This window comes from Taeniopygia guttata, chromosome 8 (genome assembly GCF_048771995.1).
Source record: "Taeniopygia guttata chromosome 8, bTaeGut7.mat, whole genome shotgun sequence".
In the NCBI taxonomy this organism is placed as follows: Eukaryota; Metazoa; Chordata; class Aves; order Passeriformes; family Estrildidae; genus Taeniopygia; species Taeniopygia guttata.
The window spans coordinates 17,746,331-17,767,307 of record NC_133033.1 but is presented as its reverse complement, the minus strand read 5'-3'; the positions used below and the strand labels follow the sequence as shown (position 1 = coordinate 17,767,307).

Here is a 20,977-nt window from a genome sequence, read left to right as displayed (position 1 = left end):
GGGTTGCTCCTAATGTTTGCTATTTGATATATACTTTTTCTTAAGATGTGCTGCAGAACTCTTTTTTTTAGAGCTATGTGCAGAACAGTTACTTACTGAAAAAATTTAAATGCTTTCACAGTGCCTCCAGTGTTAGCAAACAATGTGCGTAGATCCTCTTCTGCTACTGATGGTCTACAGACAGGAAGAAAATAAGCATAAGCAGGAAATCATTAGTCAGTTCAGTGTGCTGTGATTCACACACCTATTATCAGATTACTGACAGTGAACACTTACGGAATATTGGACAGATGAAGTGTTGCAGAAGGAGGGAATATATTTTGAAAGTTTTTTGAACCAGGTTTCTTGAAGCGGTGCAAAGGTGAATTACCAAAATCTTTAGTCAGCCCTTGGTCATCAAGTCCCTCTCGAGGTAGTTGTACTGACTGATGTTTAGAAAGGGTAACCCGAATAATCTTTCCATACATTTTTTGTCCATTAAGATGGCTCATGGCTGAAAAAGACAAGTTTACTCAATTGAGTGCTACTTTTCAACACCTTGTGGTACATCACACATGCAAAGAAGAAAAACACTCAAGCAAATCAAAGGGTCAGTGTGCTAAAGGACTAGAATCAAGAACTAGGTCTGCAGACACTCTTTGTCAATATTTAATTTTATTCAGGGATCATATTTGATTCAGCTGCTGAATTCATTTAGGGTATTCATTTAAGTGCAGACCTTCTGGAACACAAGTGCATGCAAAAAGATTTTGGATCTGGTGGATAACCAAGATAAGAAACAGACTGACAAATATAAGCAAATTTAGTTCACCTGATCTTACACAGCCTAATTTCCAAGTACTTAGACTAATGAGAATATAAACAGAAAACTATTCTTACCCAGCTGTGACTGGTTTCCATCAGCCATCTGTATAAGAGCACTATCTTTCTTATTGTATAAAATCTTCACACGCTGCACATCACCATAAACACCTTTCCAAAGTCAAAAGTAACCCAAAAGAAAAAGTTCATTTTAAAGCCAGCCACCTAAGTAATATATATTGACATATCAATGGAACATTCAGACAGCAACAAGATCACTCGCTCAAACTCAACACACTCACAAATGAATAAAGGAGATAAAGATTTTGAATAGTGAATTTTGAAAAGAATAATTTCTGATAAACCCTCAAAGCTATGTGAATGATATAAAATTAAAGACCATGCAAAATATATTAGCATGCATTAAAAGAAAATCTGTGTCTATGGAGAGACTTAAACAGCAAAAGAAAAATAGCAAAAGATTTACTATTCAATTTTAAGCCAAAGTGCTAGCTACAAATAAGAATTAAGGTGAAACAAAAAAACCAACCAAACAAAAACCATAAAAACAAAACCAAATCAATAATAAAAGTATAGTGCTAACAATAACATACCGAAGAGGGTAAACAGACTTTGGGGCGTAACCATCTTTAGAAGGAGAGAAGAGCAAGCAGCGTAAGACAAGAAGAGAGAAGAGTCGAGGAAGAGCGGAGATGAACAGATCATCCATAACGAAGGGTGGATCCCGCAGAATGGTGAGGTGGTCATGGATCATGGTTTCAAGGCGGTTAATTGGGGCAAGTTGGTCCGAGGAACATTTTGTTCAAGCACAGAAGCATGAACATAGGGAATGAAGACAGGGAACGTGGACAAAGACAAGGAGAAGGGTAAGACAGGGAAGGGGATGGGAATTTGGGTAAAGACAAGGAAAGGGAGGTTGAACACACAGGGAAAAGGATGAAATGGGGGAGGGAATACAGCAATGCAGAAGAAAAAAAAATAAGGAAGTGGGGAACAAAAAAAAATAAAATATAGGTCAGTACATAGGAAATGTAGGAATTTGGTCAGAAAATGGTTGGTTTATGTACTGTACAAGAAAAACTGAGCAAAATGTAGTCACCCAAGACAAATATGGGTAAAGTACATTCATATCAAGAGTAAACTACAGCATTTAATCTCAACATGAAAATAAATTAAAAAAGCATGCAATAGAAATTTTAAAATTTAAACTTTAAATGCGTAAGCATGGCTGGTTATGAAATGCAGGCAAAATAGCTTTCAAAATGGCACTCTGATCTGAAACATTTTAACATGCAAGACTGTGGATGACAAAATAGTACTAGATGATAAAAAAAGCTTAATGATTTACAGTGACAGAGGCCAGTTAAAAATGGAACAGCTAGACTGATACAAACTTCCCACATTTCATACCAGCTTTCACAGCCATCAAAATAAATGTAAAGGACAGTAAAAATGCAAAACTAAATTAATCCCTTTAGCTTTCAGAGTTAGCAAGAAAGATACAGTTAAGGTGAAAATGCTTTGCCACCACTTTTTTTTTTAGACAAATGAGTAACTGCAAAGAAAAAAAATTACTAAGAGAGACTGGAAGAGTGCCTCGTCAAGATCTTTGGGAGAACCTTCAAAGAAAAATGTGTTAGAGTAGTTCACATAAATTAAGACTCAAAAATGTGAGATACAAGCATGAAATGAAACAGCAAACAATTAGAAACAAAACAGAAATTCTAGTTTACATGATTACAGCTACAAAAGAAAGAATAGTTGGTATTCAAACATGAAGAAGTTACCAAATTATTCTTAGAAAAAGTAGGTAGCTAACTGTCAAAGGATATTTTAAGTTGTTAGCTACCTAGGAACAAAAATGTATTTAACAATGGCTTTAAAATAAACTTTGGGGATTATTAAAAAAACAGCAAAAATACTTTGAGCTTAAAATCCAAATGTAAGAGGCCAAATGCAAAGAAATTATAAAATACTGACAAATGAAGTGTGACTAAAGAGAGGGGGAAAAAAAGGTAAAATTGTTTCACTTACCTCTTCATTTAAATTGCTAACCAGGAGGACTGTATTGCCACCAGCTGAAACTCCAGGCATTCCCACACGACCAGCAGCAGCAGCAGCAGCTGCAGCAGCAGCATTTGGAATAGCCAAAGGACTCAGAGCTCCTGGAACAGCTGCAACAGGAAGCCCTAATTTTAAAATAAAGCATATTTTACGAAACACACACAAGTCATTTTAGATACAAAGTTCCTGTATCAGTACTAGGGCTGTATACACCACTCTACAAAGTAGACAATGCCACTGTAAAGTCACCCAAAGGGTTGTGAAATTGGCTGGTAAATTAACGTAAGAGAAATGTAGAAAATTTTTTCAGATCAAGTTTGCAAAGTTATGAGGTATAAAAAGTATTTTCTATTCAAATAACCATTTTTGTGCAGCAAAACTGTTTCCACTGTACTCCAAAACGCTTGAAGTGTCTAGTTTATCAAGATGGTCTAAAGTAAATGTTGATTAAATCAGTAAGAATAAACACTAATTGTGCTCTCTGTATCATTACATCCTTATTTCCCATCATTATTTGAGAGATATTCCTCACTTCAATTTGGTGTTTGACTAAATCCCCAAAAGTGCAGCTGGCCACGTGAAGAGGTTTACACATCTCTCACAGCCTTAGCATGAGGTGGGGAGGCAACCCTCTAAATTCAACATTCAACATGCTCTGTGGCTTTAGTAATCCAGTTCTCTGAAAAAGCCTCAGCTAAAATTTCTTTGTGCCTTTACTTCTTCTTCAAGGAAACTCAGCCCCCACAGAGAAAGGCTGGTTTTGTCTGCTCAGGTCACTGGGGTATGAGTTGAATGCGCTACTCCCAAGATTAAGGAAAGGTTCTTGTGATACATTTGAACTATACATAGTTTATATAGGAACAGCTTTATTGTATTTAATCAACACTGTCATTTGTACGTCATGCAGGATTCAGTAAAAGAGTACTGTTGTATCAAAATATTTTTCCAGGACAGTAAAGCCTGACAGATCCCCACCTGGAAGAAATACATTTTATACTAGGCTAATAGCAATCACTTAAGTTTAGAAAATGTCAAGCATACCAGGTCTTACTAGAGTGTATCTAGTCTTCTAGTATGTCTAGATATCTCTCCCTAACCTTAGAAACTTTAAGCCAGTCCAGCATTTTTAGGAATAAAGGAATCTAAAGAAGACTAGTGAAGTTTTTATGGCTCTTTCCATAGCTGGGCACATCACAGCCAAGTAACTCATACTTTAAAAGGCAAAATTCTTCATAGCATCAGACTCTCCCAAGGACACTCTTTGGTTCCAAAGAAGAAGTAAAAAAACAATGACTAATTAAACACCATTCCTAAAAGTACTTTCAATTAGTATCCTTCGAAATTGTCAGCAAGAATCTCAAAAAGGGGCACTAGTGGAAAGTGCTAAAAAAGAATGCCAGCAATGATAGCAAGGGATAAAGCTGTGTGAGCCCTAAGCACAATACTGTATTTGCAACTGTAATATTAAACAAATATCTAAATTGTGAGTAGCGTATATCAGTATTTGCTGTTTTAAGTAGTTCTTATATAAAATATTTTGTTTGTTGTGGTTCAGTATAATACAGCTGCTGTTTATCCAAATCTCTTTTCTGTGACATCTGTAACATTTTTTTGGGGAGGGTGAAGAGGAGGGAGACTATATGTATTGTTTCATATGTGAGGTAAAAAACAGAAGAAAAAATATTGCCTCTGATCATTCACTTGAAAACAACTAATTTCGTCCACTAGTAGTTTCGTCCACTCCTTCTTTCAAAAAACATTAACACACATTGAATATTCCTCACAGGTGAGGATGTAGCAGATGAATGAGTGATAATACATGCAGGCTAGACCATCTATTTGATCAATATGTTTTTAACTGATTACTTAGCACACATGGATCTCATTTTTTGAAAAGGTCAGACAAATTATAGACACAGCAAATAGCTGTGGAACACAATTATTGGTCTGCAGTCTCCACTGCACTTTGATTTGCCATTCTGTTTTAAGCAATTAAAAGCTTTTTAAAAAATAAAAATAAGAAGAATTTATATTATGAATAGATTACCAAGTAACACTGTTTAGGATTTATACGAAACTATTTAGAAATGTTACCTATGTTGTCATTATGATCAACTAGTATTAAAAGTCTTTGTCACTAGCTTTATTTTAGCTTCCAACAACTACAGATAACAGGTGTTTGTTTTCTTCAAAATATTAATGAAAACACACAAATATTATATACCTTCTTTCTAGCCTTTTGAGGCCTTTTCCTCAATGAAGTTAAAATACAACATACCACATTATTTATTCCCTCTCAGCTTATCCTTTTGTATGACTTCTGAAATGCAAATTGCTAATGCTATTTTCATAGTAGGCAAATTGAAGCTATACTAAAAATATATTATCAACTTCTGTGAAAACCACAGGCATTAGTAATCATCTTAATGCAGGTAAGCAAAACTGACCAAGAACTGGGCTTATGGACCTGTTATGAACCCTTTTCGTGCCTCTATCAAATAATCACCATCTACTTGTACTGACTTGTTCCTGTCCTTCTTCCTCTGGCTTTGGGGGAGACAGCAGATTAACATCTCTGCTTAACATGTTACAAAGCTACAAGAGTTACATCATGAAGTTACATTTATTGAAGCGGAGCATTGACTTCACCTAGGAGGAAACCAAAGTATGTTTGGTTTAGAATTAGTGCAGATTTAAGCACCAAGACTAACGAGATTTACATCCTGTCAATAAAACTCAAGCCACAAAATTGTGTTGAACCTAAATCTACTTCTGACATATGGATTTGATATATGGATTATGGCTCTTAGAAAGCCGACAACAAAAAGTCGCACACAAGTTTTGTACAAATTTGCAACATATGAAAGTGTAACATAAGCAAAAGGAAGAAGTGAGTTTTTACTGCGTTTTCTGTTGGCAATCTCATGATTTACATATAAAAGATGGGCTACAGCAAGAATTTTTACAGCAATGCCACACGTCCATCTCATGGTATTCTTTTTGAGCACGCAAAAGAACAGCACACTAAACTCAAAATGGAGCTCCACTGTTTCATGGGGAAATATGCCCTCTGAGAATCACATGTGAATAAGGCACAGCAGAAACTCAGCATATGCTGAAGACATCTTTATCAACATTACAGAAAATTACTGAATCAAACAGAAGGAAATAAACATTAAGATTAAAAAATTAGGAGAAAGGTTCCTATTATCATTCTGCCATACTTAACACATCAGAGTTTGCCAACCTCCATGACTCTCTGAACTTCTAAATCTTCCCATCCTACTCCTTTTGAGTATCTGAATAAATACACCTATAAATTGTATGCACAAGCATCCATTCTGGTTTTTGGTATTTTTCCATCCTTTGTCCTCTTATTTATTACATCATTTATATTTTGTGCCTTTTTACACAGTAAGCAGCCCAGAATGAGAATTCTGTTCTTCCACATTCAAACAAGCACCATTCCCATTTTGACAATTATCTTAATGACTAAGGCACCAACAGTACTATGGAGTCTTTTTGTAATATTTTCAGCTGTAGAACTCAAGTTCTGTAAAAACAGCAAAAAGTCAACTAGAAAAAGATGAACAATAACAACAACAACAAAAAAATCCCTGTACTGACCATCCCCATTTGACAGCGGATGAAGAGTTAACAATATATCAAGCTCACCCAACTGGCCAGGAGCAGAGTAAGAAAATGTACCCAATTCCCTTCTGTCTCTTTTGAAACAATGAATCTTTTTACACAAGAAAAAGCCAATATGATATAAAATATCCACTGTTCACAAAATAAACATTACTGACTTCACTGATGCTGAAAATGTTTCACAGCTGCAATGAAAGTCACTCAGGTTATGTACCTTTTATTTTTCTACTACTTAGGAAAACAACGCATGTATGGAGGTCTACCCAAGAAGAACAAATCAAAATATTTAATCAGTTATTGTGACTGTCATCTTCATAATTTTTTTAGAAATTATTTTCAACATACATGAAAGAATGATTAAAAATGTTAGAAAACTGTATTTTTGCAGACAAAAATCTAAAGTATTTAAGTGACTTTTAGGTCTAAAGCAGTAGATCATAAAGTCCACTTAAGTCACTTGGATAACTGTAGAAGGTACAGTAACCCAAATTAAATACATCCATAGTAATGCAATAATGCAAGCATCCACAGAGTGCGATTTCACCATGCCAAGCAAATTAAACCTGTTAATTTGATGCATGCTGTAAGTATTACATATCCAAGGAAATAGATTAGTAAGCCTGAGACTAGAAATCAACTTCTCAGGATTCAGGAATATGTCAAAACTAGAGTTACATAAGAAAATGCATTTGGCACTTTATAGCTCATGAATTTTTACTCTCTCCTCTCCTAAATCCCTAATATTGTGGGTCTCATTAATAAGCAGCCTTTATTTTGCCTTCATACTGCAGCCCCATGTCTATGCTAGTCATTACAGGCTGACAAAAGAATTACTGTCTCAAGGGTGTTCCTAGAGCACTCATCTCTATGGTGCCAAACTTCTACACGAACATTCATCCACCTTCCCAATCAAAGCATGAAATGAGAGATTGCAATTTTTAAATTATGGGTAGTTAAAGAGATAAAAAGAATATTAACTTTAGCTAGTTTTTTTTTTCTGAGACATTAGATTCTTACAGCATTTTTTTACTTCCCAAAACTTTTGCTGTAGCTGCAAGAGATACCGGAAATGTAAAGTCAAGTGCTCTGGAATTTGGGGGCATTGACTTTGTGTGTACTTTACAACTAGATATGAAATGTATCCTTCAAGTAACCTGATTTCAGAAAATTGGCAAATGCAGGGCAACATTTCAGCAGCCCGAGCTACAATATTTACCTCTTCCTGGGTTCACATCATTCACTGTGTTACTTCTATCTTTCGTAACAGAGAGCAGAGGCCCCTTTTTCCTAGAGTAACTCAAACTTATTTTGGTTGGGCCCAGACTGTACAAAAAAACCATGAAATTTATATTGTTCTTATGTTTTCTTCAGAAAAAAAAATGGGAAATTATCCAAGAAAGAAAAAAGAAAAAGACTAAGTGGGAAGAACAATGATCACAACACAATAAATCAGCTTGTATAAAAAGAATGATTCTGTATCTGAGTGCTATTACATTTTAAAGAGTGAAAGGTGCTCTCCCCAAAAACCAATTTGACAGGAGTAGGAGTATGCATTGATTATTTTGGTAATAGTCTGAAGATAAATCTATCTGTACCTTTTTCAGAGCATTTCACCAACTTCTGATGAACTCAAAGGATGACAGGATATACAGAACTCTTATATCACTAGAAGTGCAACTACAGATTTTTTCTTTTATTCATGGAAACTATAGGTAGCACCATAGAGTTTGGGTATGTTAAGCAAAGAGCATAATCTTTCCCCTTTGAAGGAAACCAGCAAAATGTTAGTTTCATAATCTGATATTACAAATAACCATTATTATGAAAAAAATCATGCAAATCATGTGAAATCTCTCTTACAAATCAGATGGGAAGTTGGGCAAGGTGGCCAGACAGGAACATATGAAAGAGGGAAGGACAGATTTTGGGATATGAGCTGAACTAACTTGACTTTTTCTAGCACTTTGTGCATCCGTCATTTTGTCATGCGAGTTTTCATTCATTTTTTGCAGTAATTCTAAAGACAATATAATTATGTTACTACAATTCAGACCACAATATAGACTGAATCGTGAATGGGTCTTTGGACACTATTGTAATTTAGGCTGTTAGAAGGATTAATGAATATTTTCATGAAGTGGCTTTGCAATACAGAAGAATGTCAACATCATACCTAGAAGAGAGGTCTCCTTGGCAAATGCTGCAGCAATAGCTGGGTCCAGAGTTGGCTGTCCATCGCCAGATGGAAGGTCAGGACGAGTGTAGTCCCTGCTTTTATCATTGTTGTACTTGACATTCAAATTCACCAATTTGGAAAAATCAATTCGTAGGGTACAGCAAGCATTATAAATATTTTGACCGTCTAAGGCCTGAAAAAAAGATCAGAGTTTATTTAAAAGACACACAATACCAGCTGGTTGCACAAGGTTGGGGTTTTTGTTTGTTTTACTTTAAACAAGGACAGCATACAAATATTTATCTTAATGTGTAGCTTAAAACCAATTAAAATGCATTAATCTCTCAACATGATGCCAGGAAGCTCAATGTTCCCTTCTTACCTAGAAACTGGTTTTATGCACCAAAGTGGCAAGGACATTTTAACACTGTCAAACTTAAATTTTGTCTGTCAAATACAGCTAATTAACCTGCATTCCATAGCACAGCTTAAAATCAAACATAATGCCAAATAGATTGCTCAAAGAAAAAAATTTAAAAACCAAGCAGAATCTTACATGGAAAATCGACAGAGGAAAAAAAAATCTAGACTTAACTACCATGTTAGAGAGCCATCTGTCAAAGCATAATACACATATTATTCCTGCATGCTTTCCTTCTCCCTTAAAGGTAAAAAAGTGCCAAAAATGAGAGAAAACCAACTTAACTGCTAACCAATGTTACTAATGCTTTTTTTTAGAAATCCCATTTTCACAATTAATCGGTACTTGTGAAAGAATGTGTATTAACATGACAACTATTAACTACGAAAACACTTAAAAAAAAAAATATATGCATATATATGTTTCCTCCGTCTCCCTTATCCACCAGGCAAGTACCTGGATTTGAGTCCATTTACATTTTGTGCATGTCTTCCTTTCACTCAAAGCACTACCAGTTAAATATAGGAGATTTAAAAATATAGAAACTTTTGTAATAAAGGCAGCTTAATTCTTAGGGAATGCTAGGAAGTGACGATGCAGCTCACCTTAAAAACTGGCATTCAATCAAGTAATTATGTTAAATAGAACACTACCATATAAATATATATACACATATATCTATACACCGAAAAAACCTAAAGCAAATTTTCACATACACACATCAGATCTTTTATTTCAGTGTTCGGACTGAAATGTTAGACTGAAATATACCACTTCTGGACCTGAGCTAGCTCTTGCAGTTAGCAGGGTTACATCTGCAGTATACTTGCCAACACATCCAGGTTCTAGTAGTATTGACTATTTTGAGCTAAGCACTGTACAAACCTTGTGCCTGCTATTTTCATCCAGTGATGCATCTGGAAGCTGAGCATCTTGCAGACACCCCTTTGCTAGGCCTGGGCCAGCAAGGCTGTTCCCACAAAGCATTATCACACCTGACATCTCCAGGGCTCACAAAACCACTTAAAAGAATTACCACCATCAGCAGTCAATGTAAAAGAATGTGTAAGTCAATGTAATTATTTTGCCATAGCCTGGAAGTTCTAAAAACATGTAGAACAAAAAACTTAACTGGAAAATACAAGCATTGTATCAACAAATAGCAAATAAAAAGAAACTCCTATGTTTAAAATTCAGCATAAAAATGCTTTATACAATATTTCAGAAGCAAAATTTACTGTTATTCATAGAACACAAGTTTACTTAATTAATTCTGTATTGTTGGGATGGTGCTGGTTACCACCATTGCAGCATACACCACTTGCTAGCTCTTTTATACATGGTGACAAAGCACAGTCCAAGACTTCTGTTGGTATTTGGGAAAAGAGTATCACTTAACACTTACACCTAAAAAAGTTTACATTGAGAATCTACCATCACTTTTAGAAGACTTCTTACCTTCTAAAATACACTAAGATATGGACTAGAGGAAGCTCCAAATTATCCAGCCAGAGTTTATTTACTGTCAAATACAATGCCACTGCCCAGCAAGGGAACACTCAATTCCATGATGAAGAAAACAGGTATTAACAAGACTGATAGGCTGCATTGCTTAGCTTTGTCTGAATCACGGGACCCAACAAGATTCATATTTTACCTCTGTGTGGAGTCTGCAGAAATACTGACTTGTGGCTTGAAGGAAGCTGCTAAGTGGATAGAAATTTTATACTTAAGAAGTAGTAAATAAAAATATATCTGTGTTTGTAGTTGAAGAATAGTCAGTGTTTTAAGGGAGCCATATACATAAGTAAAACTTCTACTGAAACAGCAAAAACTCCTCTTTCTGCCAAAATCAAAGTGACCAAAATACATATAAAACATACTGCACAAGAGAAATCCCTTGTAGCTGGGAGATAGATGGGCTGAAAGAACATCCTGAACCAGAAAGGAAGGAGATGCACTCTTAATAAGCACTGTAGTCAAACTCAGGAAAGTATTCAAACGCCAGAATAAAAAAATCCCCTCACCCCAACCATCTCTACCAGCAGCATCATGCACCTCTAACAATGCAAAAACAATTCTTACCAACCAGCATTTTTATCAAGATAAATTGTTCATATCTAAAGTCACATATGTGAATGTGTGTCCTGAGCTCTTACTTGTATAGCAAAAGAATGTGCAACAAACCCTCACCGTTCCTCTCAGACATCCTGAAAAACATGACACTAGCTACTCACTGCTAGTGAATGTACGTACAAACATCATCTCCAAGAACTCTAGTTACTGCTAATAAACTTTTCTTTCTAGTATTTATTTCACATCTGATACCATACCACACCACCCATGGGCCAAACCAAGGAGATCAAGAATCATGAGACCTTCTACAAATGTGAGTACCATTCTTCATCTTGCCTGTATCAGCAAACCCAAAAAAAGAAACCCAATATTTTAGAAGGGCATAAGAGCTAAAGGCACAAAACCCCCCCCAAACCCAAGGAAGCACACTTACAAAACCTACTACAGCTCCAATAGTACCTCAAAGTAACTGAAGGTCATATGGTAACTCACTCTTGGGAGAGATATGTCCCAAGTGCATCTGACAGATCTGTGCAACTAAATGAAAGTAATTTCTTTTGAGACCAGTATCTTAGATACAAGAAGTTTCTGTGGCTAAAAAAGCATATGTAAATGCATTCTGTCCTCAAAAATTAACATATTTTATGTGTAAAGCACCTGTTATTGCACTTTCTGGGCTTTCTGACACAATGGAACTCAGCACTCTCCTCTTTACCCGAACACTACTTATCATTTCTGAGTCTAAATTGTGCTTCTTAGAACTAAAGATGTCCAAAATAACCCTCCAGCTCAGTATCCTATCTGAAGATGTCCTTTCTTCCATTCTGTAATAATTACCTGAAGTTCCTATTACATATTTGAGAGCAATGCAGATTGGCAGAGATCTTTTGCAGACTGCTACCAGCACAGAGCTACCCTGAAGTTGTGAGTTAAAACAACTGGAAAGATGACACGTGCAGTCAAACCTCACAGGAATCTTTCTGAACCATGGGCAGGCCTAGGAAGGATCAATTGGCCAACTGTAACAGACTCTCTACTGATATTTTTAACATTTGCTGGGTCAAAATGACCAGCATGCACTATATATGAGCCTCAGTTGATTGCCTATAGATGAATCATTAATAACTGTTAATATCCATGATTTGGCAAGAATACTTTCAGTACATTTGCATGAAAGCAAATGCTCTGAATTAGCCATCTCCTCAGAAAGAAGTATCAGCACTCTCATCTCATGGTATACAAAACTACTGGTGTTCAAATATTTAAGTGTGCTGCTTGTGCTAATAGTACTCACCATTTACAATAAAAATGGGCTATTTTTAACATTGAGATATCTCCATATGGATACAGACATCTCCAGACAAAACCTTCATTAGCAGAAGCACAGCAGTTCACTGTGCTCTGCTCTTGCCCATCCTCAGTTTCATTCTCCACCCCTGGCTAGACTGCTGCCTGCAGAACCTGAAGCTTCCGGTCTTCACCCAAGGAACCCTTAATGATCCAACCTGAGCATGGTGATGAAACAAGCAGAGCCACTATCTACTTCCACAGGAAATTAGTTTCTTATGAAACAAGTGGAGCAGGAATGAAGTTATTCACTAGCTGCTCATTCAAATTGCAGAAGAGATCCCACAGGGCTAGAGGCTTCATACTGCACATTCTTGTCAGTGTCATTGTTTTCCCACAACCTTCAAATGCCCAGCATCTCTCCTTGGTACTTACATCACTTGAGTTTTTCAAATTGTTCTTTAACTTCCTTAATAAGTCTTCAATTTCTATTAAGGCCATATATTCTGATTTCCTGTGAAGAGGGCCACCATAAAATTAATTTCCCCATTATCTTCTACAGTAACTTGGATGGAAAACAAATTGAAAACTTTACTCTTTTACCACATGTTTGATCTTGAACTCCGTGCAACTTAATTGCAGCTACTATGTCATCTTGTTTCTACATCCGGATGTGTTCAAGCTGAAGGGGTGTTTTTCCTATCACCTGACTGCTTCTTTCTTTTAGGTATTTTCGTTCTGGTGGCACTTCATGTTTTATCAGAGTGGCTTAACCATAAGAACTCTATTTTACTCTATTTAGTTTGTGAGGGTAGTGGGGAAATCAAACCTTCCTTCGAATTCAGCATCCTTTAGAAACTACAGTTGGTACTACTCTTAACATTTTGTATACTTATGCATAGATTAGTTAAAAAATGAAACTATTAACTTAAGACCATTTCAATTTGACAATAAGACCCCAGCATTACTCTGACAATGACTGTACATACAGGAGTCACTTATTTAATGAAGTTTAGTCATTCACACACACACCACAAGTGAAAAGGTACCCTAATCAAAACATGCAAAACTGGAAGAACAAATACATGCTGGGCTTTCTTTAACACCAATAGTCACACAAGCTAGTATCAGTTTGTCTGAAGTCAACAACGGCAAGAGATTCTTACATTCTTTTCACACTTTTACATACTTCATCCTTTCATTTGTAACTTCTTTATAATATAGTCCTAGAATTACACTGATCATTTTCATATCACTAGTCCATTTTGCAGACGTCATTTTTCCATTGAATTTCCTGATAATATACATGACTCAGAAAACAAGGTCAAAAGATTTAACATTTGATGTCACACTTTGCATCAGAAAAGCACTTTAAAAGCAGCAGTAACATCTGCTACTGAAAAATGGCTTTCCACACAAGCCAGAATTACAACATTCTGTAACTAATACACTTAGCATTTATCAAATATAAATCTAAATGTCTACAATTGATTTCTGCAGAACTTGTAAGTTATGATGTAATTTGTGTATCACCATTTTAAACCTGCAAGGTCCATCCTATCCATACAAATTCTTATGTAGTACAGTGATATAGTCGCATCTCTCTCTACTCTGAGGCATAATCTAATATTTGATATTGTTTAAAATATGAAAAGGACATCCCTAATTTGTGTTCCAGATCCTCAAAGTATTTCCAGACTGCTTTCCTGAAGTAGATCATGTTAAAGTGGACCACCATAAATCAAGTTACAAATTGTCTCTTCTCTCTTGTTTTCCTCAATAGCATGAACACTTACACTCTGCTTTTTGAAAACATGTTCAATTCTTTGTGATTCCCTGTCTTGACCATCTCACAGTTAACTCAATGCCCAATCTTTCATTTGGTTGTAGGGACAAAAATGAACACCCTCCACCACTTAAACTCTTTATTTCAAGACAGCCGTCATTCTCTACAACAGAAAATTAAGTCCATTTTTTGTCTTTTCTCTACCAAGAGGAAAATTTGCCAACTTAGCCTGAGGTGTGAGCTTTTCAATTTTGTGAAGTTCTCAGCTAGTCTGTCATCTACAGGCAATAAGCACTTTCCATGCTGCCAAGCAACACTTAACCAGCACATCAATTTTAATCAGCCTTCCTCAAACTCAGACTGCATGTGAAGGTTTGAAAATACAAATTAATTCCATTTATCTCTTGAAAATCATAATAATAATAATAATAATAAAAATCTCACCTTCCCCTTTGGTTCACCTTTGCTACTGCCACAAATGTGAACCTATGCCATTCAATTAATTCAAACCATCTGGTCTAGAAGACATGCTGTTGATCTTTGCCATAATTTATCCATAGGCTCTCTCCTGCTATAATGAATAAAACCAGCTACCTGTTCTTGCCTCTCCTACCCAGGATAGGAGTTTCCTATACAACAAAAGCAAGATCCTGCCCACCCATCACTGCTGCAAAGCTTCTTCACAGTCTGGTCACATGAATAAATTGCACTCTCTCTTCTGGGAATTTATGGTTACAAGTAAGTTTAGATTTATTTTTTTTTAGGATACTATAACTTAATACTTTTACAGATCTGTAACTAATCCACCAATCACCTTTGTATGGATACTTAAAAGTACCTGCCAACAACAATCCAATAGGGTTACTAAATTTCCTGCTTACAGTGAATTAATTATACATCACCATGACTTCCTACGTTTTTACTTCTGGTTGACATTTTTAGTATTGCAGTCTTGCGCATTATTTCATCTCTGTTCAGTCTTACTATAGTATTTGTTCATACAAATGTCTAAAGTATTTTAGACACTGTATCCATAAATATACTATCATTAAACATGGATTTCACGAGGTATAACAACTGACTTACAATTTTTTAAAAAAAAATTTTTTTTAAAATTCAAAAAATTCACACATACGGTAGAGGAGTATAACACATTATTATGGCAGTACTCTGTTACATCAACATTTTACAAATACTGAGAGTACAGGAAGATCTCGAGCCTTAAAAGAGAACTATACTTACTTGTTTTGCTTGCTGTGCATTTACTGGATCACCAAATTGCAGTAAAGCTTGAAACTGGTTATTCTTTGTGAATGTGATTATCTTCAATACAGCACCAAATTTAGAGAATATCTGCCAAAAACATTGTACAGTTTTACATATCTGTTTCTCCCAATCATAGCTCAAGCTAAAGTGAAATTTGACTTACCTGATGAAGAACATCCAGGGTTACTGGATAGTACATGTTGTCAATAATTATTCTAAGTACCGGACTCTGAGCTGGAGTCACTGCACTCTCACTAACAGTGGTCCCACTAATGGGAGCGTTTGATGCCTGCACAGCCGTCACTGCCTGAAGAACAGCTTGGGCCCGCTTAAAAAAAAATATGACAGAAGAAAGATTTTCTTAATATTTCAAGAGAATAGCTTGAAATTAATTAGAAATATGAATGCAGTTAACTCCAGAAACATAAAATAGTCCACTTATTTAAAACTCAGAGCTACAGACATAACACAACATTTAAGTGCAATGCAGTCTGACTCCATGAGAAGAGCCAACAAAAATGCAAACAGCAATGAATCCTTATGTCACGTTAAGGAGGGGCTTCAAGTGGCACCAATATCAATCTTTCTAGTAGAAAGCTTATTGTTCTACTAGTAAGGATAAAGAAAGTGAGGATTTTGTAGGTTTCAAGATTCTTTCCTTTACAGGAAATAAAACTAAACTAACCCACAAACCAACCAAGGAAAAACCCCAACCCTACAGAAAGCAGAGGTACTTATCTTCCATTCAAAAGATCGTATCTCAGCTAACATTTCACTGCCATTTTAATTATGTAGAAAGTTCTAAAAGGAAGGGCTACACTAACATGTCCAAACTTCTCAGTTTTAACACAGTGAAATAATACACAAGACTAACAAATATCAGAAAGTAGAATCCAGAGAGGTAAACAAACTGGTGTCTATTATCCACCCTCTTTTGTAAAAGGAAAAACAAAATCCTCTCCATATATGCATTTTTTTTGTTTTTAAACACAAGAAGGATTTTAGAAATTCAAAGGTAACTACATGATACCACAAAAACACAAATCTAAGTAACTACTGCTACTGCCAAAACTGACAGTATCAGAAAGATTAGATTTCTTTTTCTGAGAAAGAAAAAAGTGCAGAAAAAAGGGGTTCCATTTAATACTTTCATTACATTATGAAGCAAAACAATGCAAAACAAGAGAGACAAGTGAGCATGCCAGGTAAAAATAATAACCATCATATGAATGCATACTGCATATTTTAAAGGCATTAGAGATATTACACAATTTCATGTGTCACAACTTACATGATACTCCTCATACTGAAACAAATCAATGAATAAGGAAAGTGAGGGGGGAAAAAAAAGACCTGGTGAAAACCAGTTGGGAAAACAAAATTTACCTCTACATTTAACATCAATTACTGTAACTGTAAAAATGTCTTTTGATGACACTTTTTTTCCCCAAATGCACGAAACACATAACTTTCAGGATAGCTAGACACTTGGCTGAGTTGCATAATTATTTCCTACTCTTTCTATAAGCACATATCAATTAAATATCAGTCCTTACAGGGACTGGAAAAATTTAAACTGTATAACACAATGAATTACAGCTTGTGAAGTCAATTTTAACTTGTCAGCACTATCTATATATACTTATACATCATATTTCATTTCATTAAAATTCATGTGAATACATGAAGGAATACAGGACTAAAAAATTACAAATATTAAAATTCTTATGGGTATTTTGTCAAACAAGCTCAAAATAACAACTAGTATTATACTTAAGTAGCCAATTTGAAGACATTTAAGTAGTATGTAACACTTTTTTCTTACTTTTGAAAAATTGAGACTAACTTCAAAAGATCAGATACAGTACCCAAAGTACAGTTATTTCTAAATGTTGCAGTGTCTGTGCAAAAGGACTAAACCCATGCATTTATAACATGCTAATGATTAAAAAGAAGCACAGTTAGAGGTCATTCTATTCTCAATTCTCCTGCATCTAGATAATACACTAAAAGTAAGATATACTTGTTGTATATCAGAGTTTAAATGTTCTTCTGTGTTCTGATGCCTCACAGGAAAAGAATTTTCATAGAATTATAAAATTGAAATGAAAATTAAAAATAGTCCCTTTCCAAACTGTTTATTCAGAACCAGCTCATTCTGAGTATATAAGTAAAAATAATCTCTGAAACTACTATTACTGAGCAGTTCAGAATGACACAGCTTAATAGAATCTTTCCAGCCAAGGCCTGGCTGTTTAAAGTACCCCATGGTTAAATAATTTTTCCTGTCTCCTAAGATACTTGCACATTTCTCCAATTTTTTAATTCTTTCTAGTTATACATACTAACATTCCAACATCTTCACATCTTCCTGCCTGAACATCCAGAAAAAGACAATTTCAAATGAATCTGGGTTGATGAGAAAAATTTTTAATCTGATTTGAAAGCTTAGTATTTTGTATCCACATTATGTATCCATAAAAATGCCAGACTACAAGCAATATCTCTATTTTACTAATATTTATTTTGCTACCTTTATTTCTTACAGAAAACAGAATGTCCAACCATCTTTGTTTTATAGAATGTTTCATGAGATAGTCACAGAATGCTTATTGCCAAGTAACTACTTCTATTATTCAGTTATAAATTAAACTTTAATTAAAATTAAGTTCTGGAAGACTTGGAATATAGGTTAAGATGGGGTAGTAATATGCATGGTGGCATAAAAGCTGCTGAAAAGTCAGCACATCCTACAGGTTGAAAAGGTGAACATGTGAAGCAACACATGAGTATCAGCAGAGAAACCAGAGGACTACATAAGACAACACTTCTTCAGGCAGTCTGTCCATCCACTATAAGTGAAGAGAATTCACCCCCTACTCTATCCGAGGGAAATTAAGGTGTTCGTTTTAGTTTGCAACTGACATTTGAGAGGGTGAGTAATCTCTATAAAAATAAATCAAAGTATTCTAAGGAACAAGACTAGAAAGACCAACAGGAAAATCAACACTATACTGTCCTAAAGAAGACACAATTAACAGAAACTAATTCGGCACTTACACCATTTTCTGTATCATCAAAAATGCAACATAGAAAATAATCTTAAAATAACCATCAGACTTCTGGTAGGTCTGAGTCTCTTATCTCTCTATAGTTTGTATGAATTGGTCACCACATTACTTTTGTTAATTCTTCAATTCTACTAAAACAGACATATGTATCTGTATTTGTTGTGAAATAGGTCCTGGAGAGGCAAGAGCAAAACTGAGAGCAAAATGGTGTTTTGTTATTAAGTACATTTATCTCTAGAGTGATCATTATGGTATTATTCTCAAGAAAAAGCAGATCACAAGCTGAGGTTACCTGTCCTACTGGAGCGATCATCCAAAGCACTGAAACTTAAGCATTGGTATTAGCCATTACCCCTAGGGGCATTCAAATTGGCATTGGAATCTCAGGTGTCAGAACAAGAAAGTTAATTCTACCATCCTACAGTCTACAAACTAACACAAGAACTTTAAAGTTATTTAGAACTTTTAAATAACTATTAAAAACGCACTTCAGAACCTTTATATTTTGACATTAAGGACACATTAAGAAAATTTATTTTAATGGAAAGATCACACAGAAAGCAAATCCCTTTCAGTGTCACAAAATGAAACAATCATAGGCAAGATTACAGGAGTGTTAGAATGTGGACAAAACCAAATGATTCAAACATATGGCACATGAGCCAAGAACATGTGCCATGCCTCATCTTCTACTGTCTGCATTTTTAATACTACTGAACAGTAAAAATACCTGGTTAAGTGTGTTATCAGTCTTTAGCTCTTTATGATTGGAATACTGGATATAAATGGGTTGGTTCCGAAGATGAGGTGTCACAGCAGAGTAGTAATTAACCATAGTGATAGCTGCTTCTTCTGTGGCAAGTTCTAAAAATGCCTGTAATTAAAAGAGGTAATTTTCAGTATTTACAAAGCAGGCAATGTTCATATTAGCCATACATAAAAAAAAAAAGGGTTTGATAAGACATTTTAACAAACTGATCTCAGTCTTCAGATAATGCCATTCTACACATGCCAACTTTATTTGCTAAGCTACTTAGCTCCAAAAATTCATCTATGAAGATGCAATAATAAATATTTATCTTCCAAGTAACTTTTTGCTTTATGTAGCTGCCAACCATCCCGTTTCCTCCCAAAATTTACTAAAAGATGGTGTAAATTCATTTAAAACATAAAGGAACAAAAGCTCTTTTTTCTAGAATACTTACTGCTTTTATGACTTACTTCAATAGCATTTTAACATTATATTTTGAAACCAGACAGTAAGCATATAAAAAAATGGAAAGCAACAAATTACCTGGTTTTTCCCTTTCAGCATCAGGATGTTGGTTACTTTACCAAAAGGTAAACCTAAAGCAATAACTTCTGTTTCTGTCACTTCCCCAGGCAATTTCCTGATATGAAGAACACGAGAAGGAGCCCCATCCATTTTATCATCACCTTTGAATTTCTTGTTGTCATTACCATTGGCTGAAAGACATATTCAGACTCCATTTGAAAAGTTTACTGATATTATTAATGCTTTATTAAAAATGCTTTTAATAATACACATGAAATTAATTTTAATTGAGACATCTCATTTGGTTTAAGTCAAATTCAAGACTTCAGAACAAATTCTGCAGAGACAACTGCTAGTTTCATGAAAGGTGTACTGTTCAAGACTTAAGTCATCTGACAGAGACCACAGCAAATCCTTTACAACTCACTTTCAGTGAAGCATCTCATATAATAACATGGAATTAACACGTTAATAATGTTTAACAAGGGCTCACATAAGAACTCCAACATACATTAAAGTAAAAACAGTTAGCAACTACCCAGAGATTTTTTGAAAGAAATGAAATGGTGGTGAACCATTAATAGAGCCTAAAGTTTCTTTAAGAACTGCTTGCACTAAGGAACTAGACACAAAAAGTAGAAAAGTAACAAAAGAAGACAGGAAGCATCATTAATGCTGGGAAAGATCAGAGCAGAGAAAGGGGATGACCCAGAGGACTGACATCACAAAAGGCTGATGAAACCAACAATTTAAGGTAGAAAAATGTTCATTCTGAACTATGAGCTCACTCATAAAAAAGGAAAAACCAACTAATAACACAATGCAGCCAACACGGATGGGGATGAGGGAAGAGCCAGATAAATTTCCCTAAAAGAATCAGGGAAGCATTAGCATCAATGTACAAAACACCAGAAAAACTATTTAGAATACTCTCCAGAATTCTTGGAAAGAATTACAGCAAAATTCCAACTGGAGTTCCTTTTGTTTGATACGCAGCTAACCAGTTGGATGGAAGAAATCTTGCATTTGAAAGAAGGCCAGAAAAAAATTATTTACTTTGGTTAAAAATATGTCAGTGAGT

The 20,977-nt window shown here is 35.2% G+C and overlaps 1 protein-coding gene across 8 annotated transcripts in view; it reads right to left on the bottom strand.

The window, feature by feature from the left end:
- The window catches only part of PTBP2 (polypyrimidine tract binding protein 2), a 46,850-nt gene that overhangs the window by 1,620 nt on the left and 24,253 nt on the right, over window positions 1–20,977 (bottom strand). For 3 of the 8 annotated variants that reach the window (XM_030279226.4, XM_030279227.4, XM_041717790.2), the window contains 11 exons: window positions 19,915–20,087; window positions 19,351–19,494; window positions 16,841–16,855; window positions 15,713–15,877; window positions 15,526–15,636; window positions 8,711–8,906; window positions 2,857–3,011; window positions 1,416–1,449; window positions 880–972; window positions 277–493; window positions 97–174 (listed from right to left, as the gene is read on the bottom strand). In XM_030279226.4, coding sequence (XP_030135086.2) covers window positions 97–174; window positions 277–493; window positions 880–972; window positions 1,416–1,449; window positions 2,857–3,011; window positions 8,711–8,906; window positions 15,526–15,636; window positions 15,713–15,877; window positions 16,841–16,855; window positions 19,351–19,494; window positions 19,915–20,087 — 1,381 coding nt within the window. The remainder of the gene's footprint in view (window positions 1–96; window positions 175–276; window positions 494–879; window positions 973–1,415; window positions 1,450–2,856; window positions 3,012–8,710; window positions 8,907–15,525; window positions 15,637–15,712; window positions 15,878–16,840; window positions 16,856–19,350; window positions 19,495–19,914; window positions 20,088–20,977) is intronic. The other 5 variants (XM_002190402.7, XM_012575202.5, XM_030279230.4 and 2 more) reach the window with 3 other exon arrangements.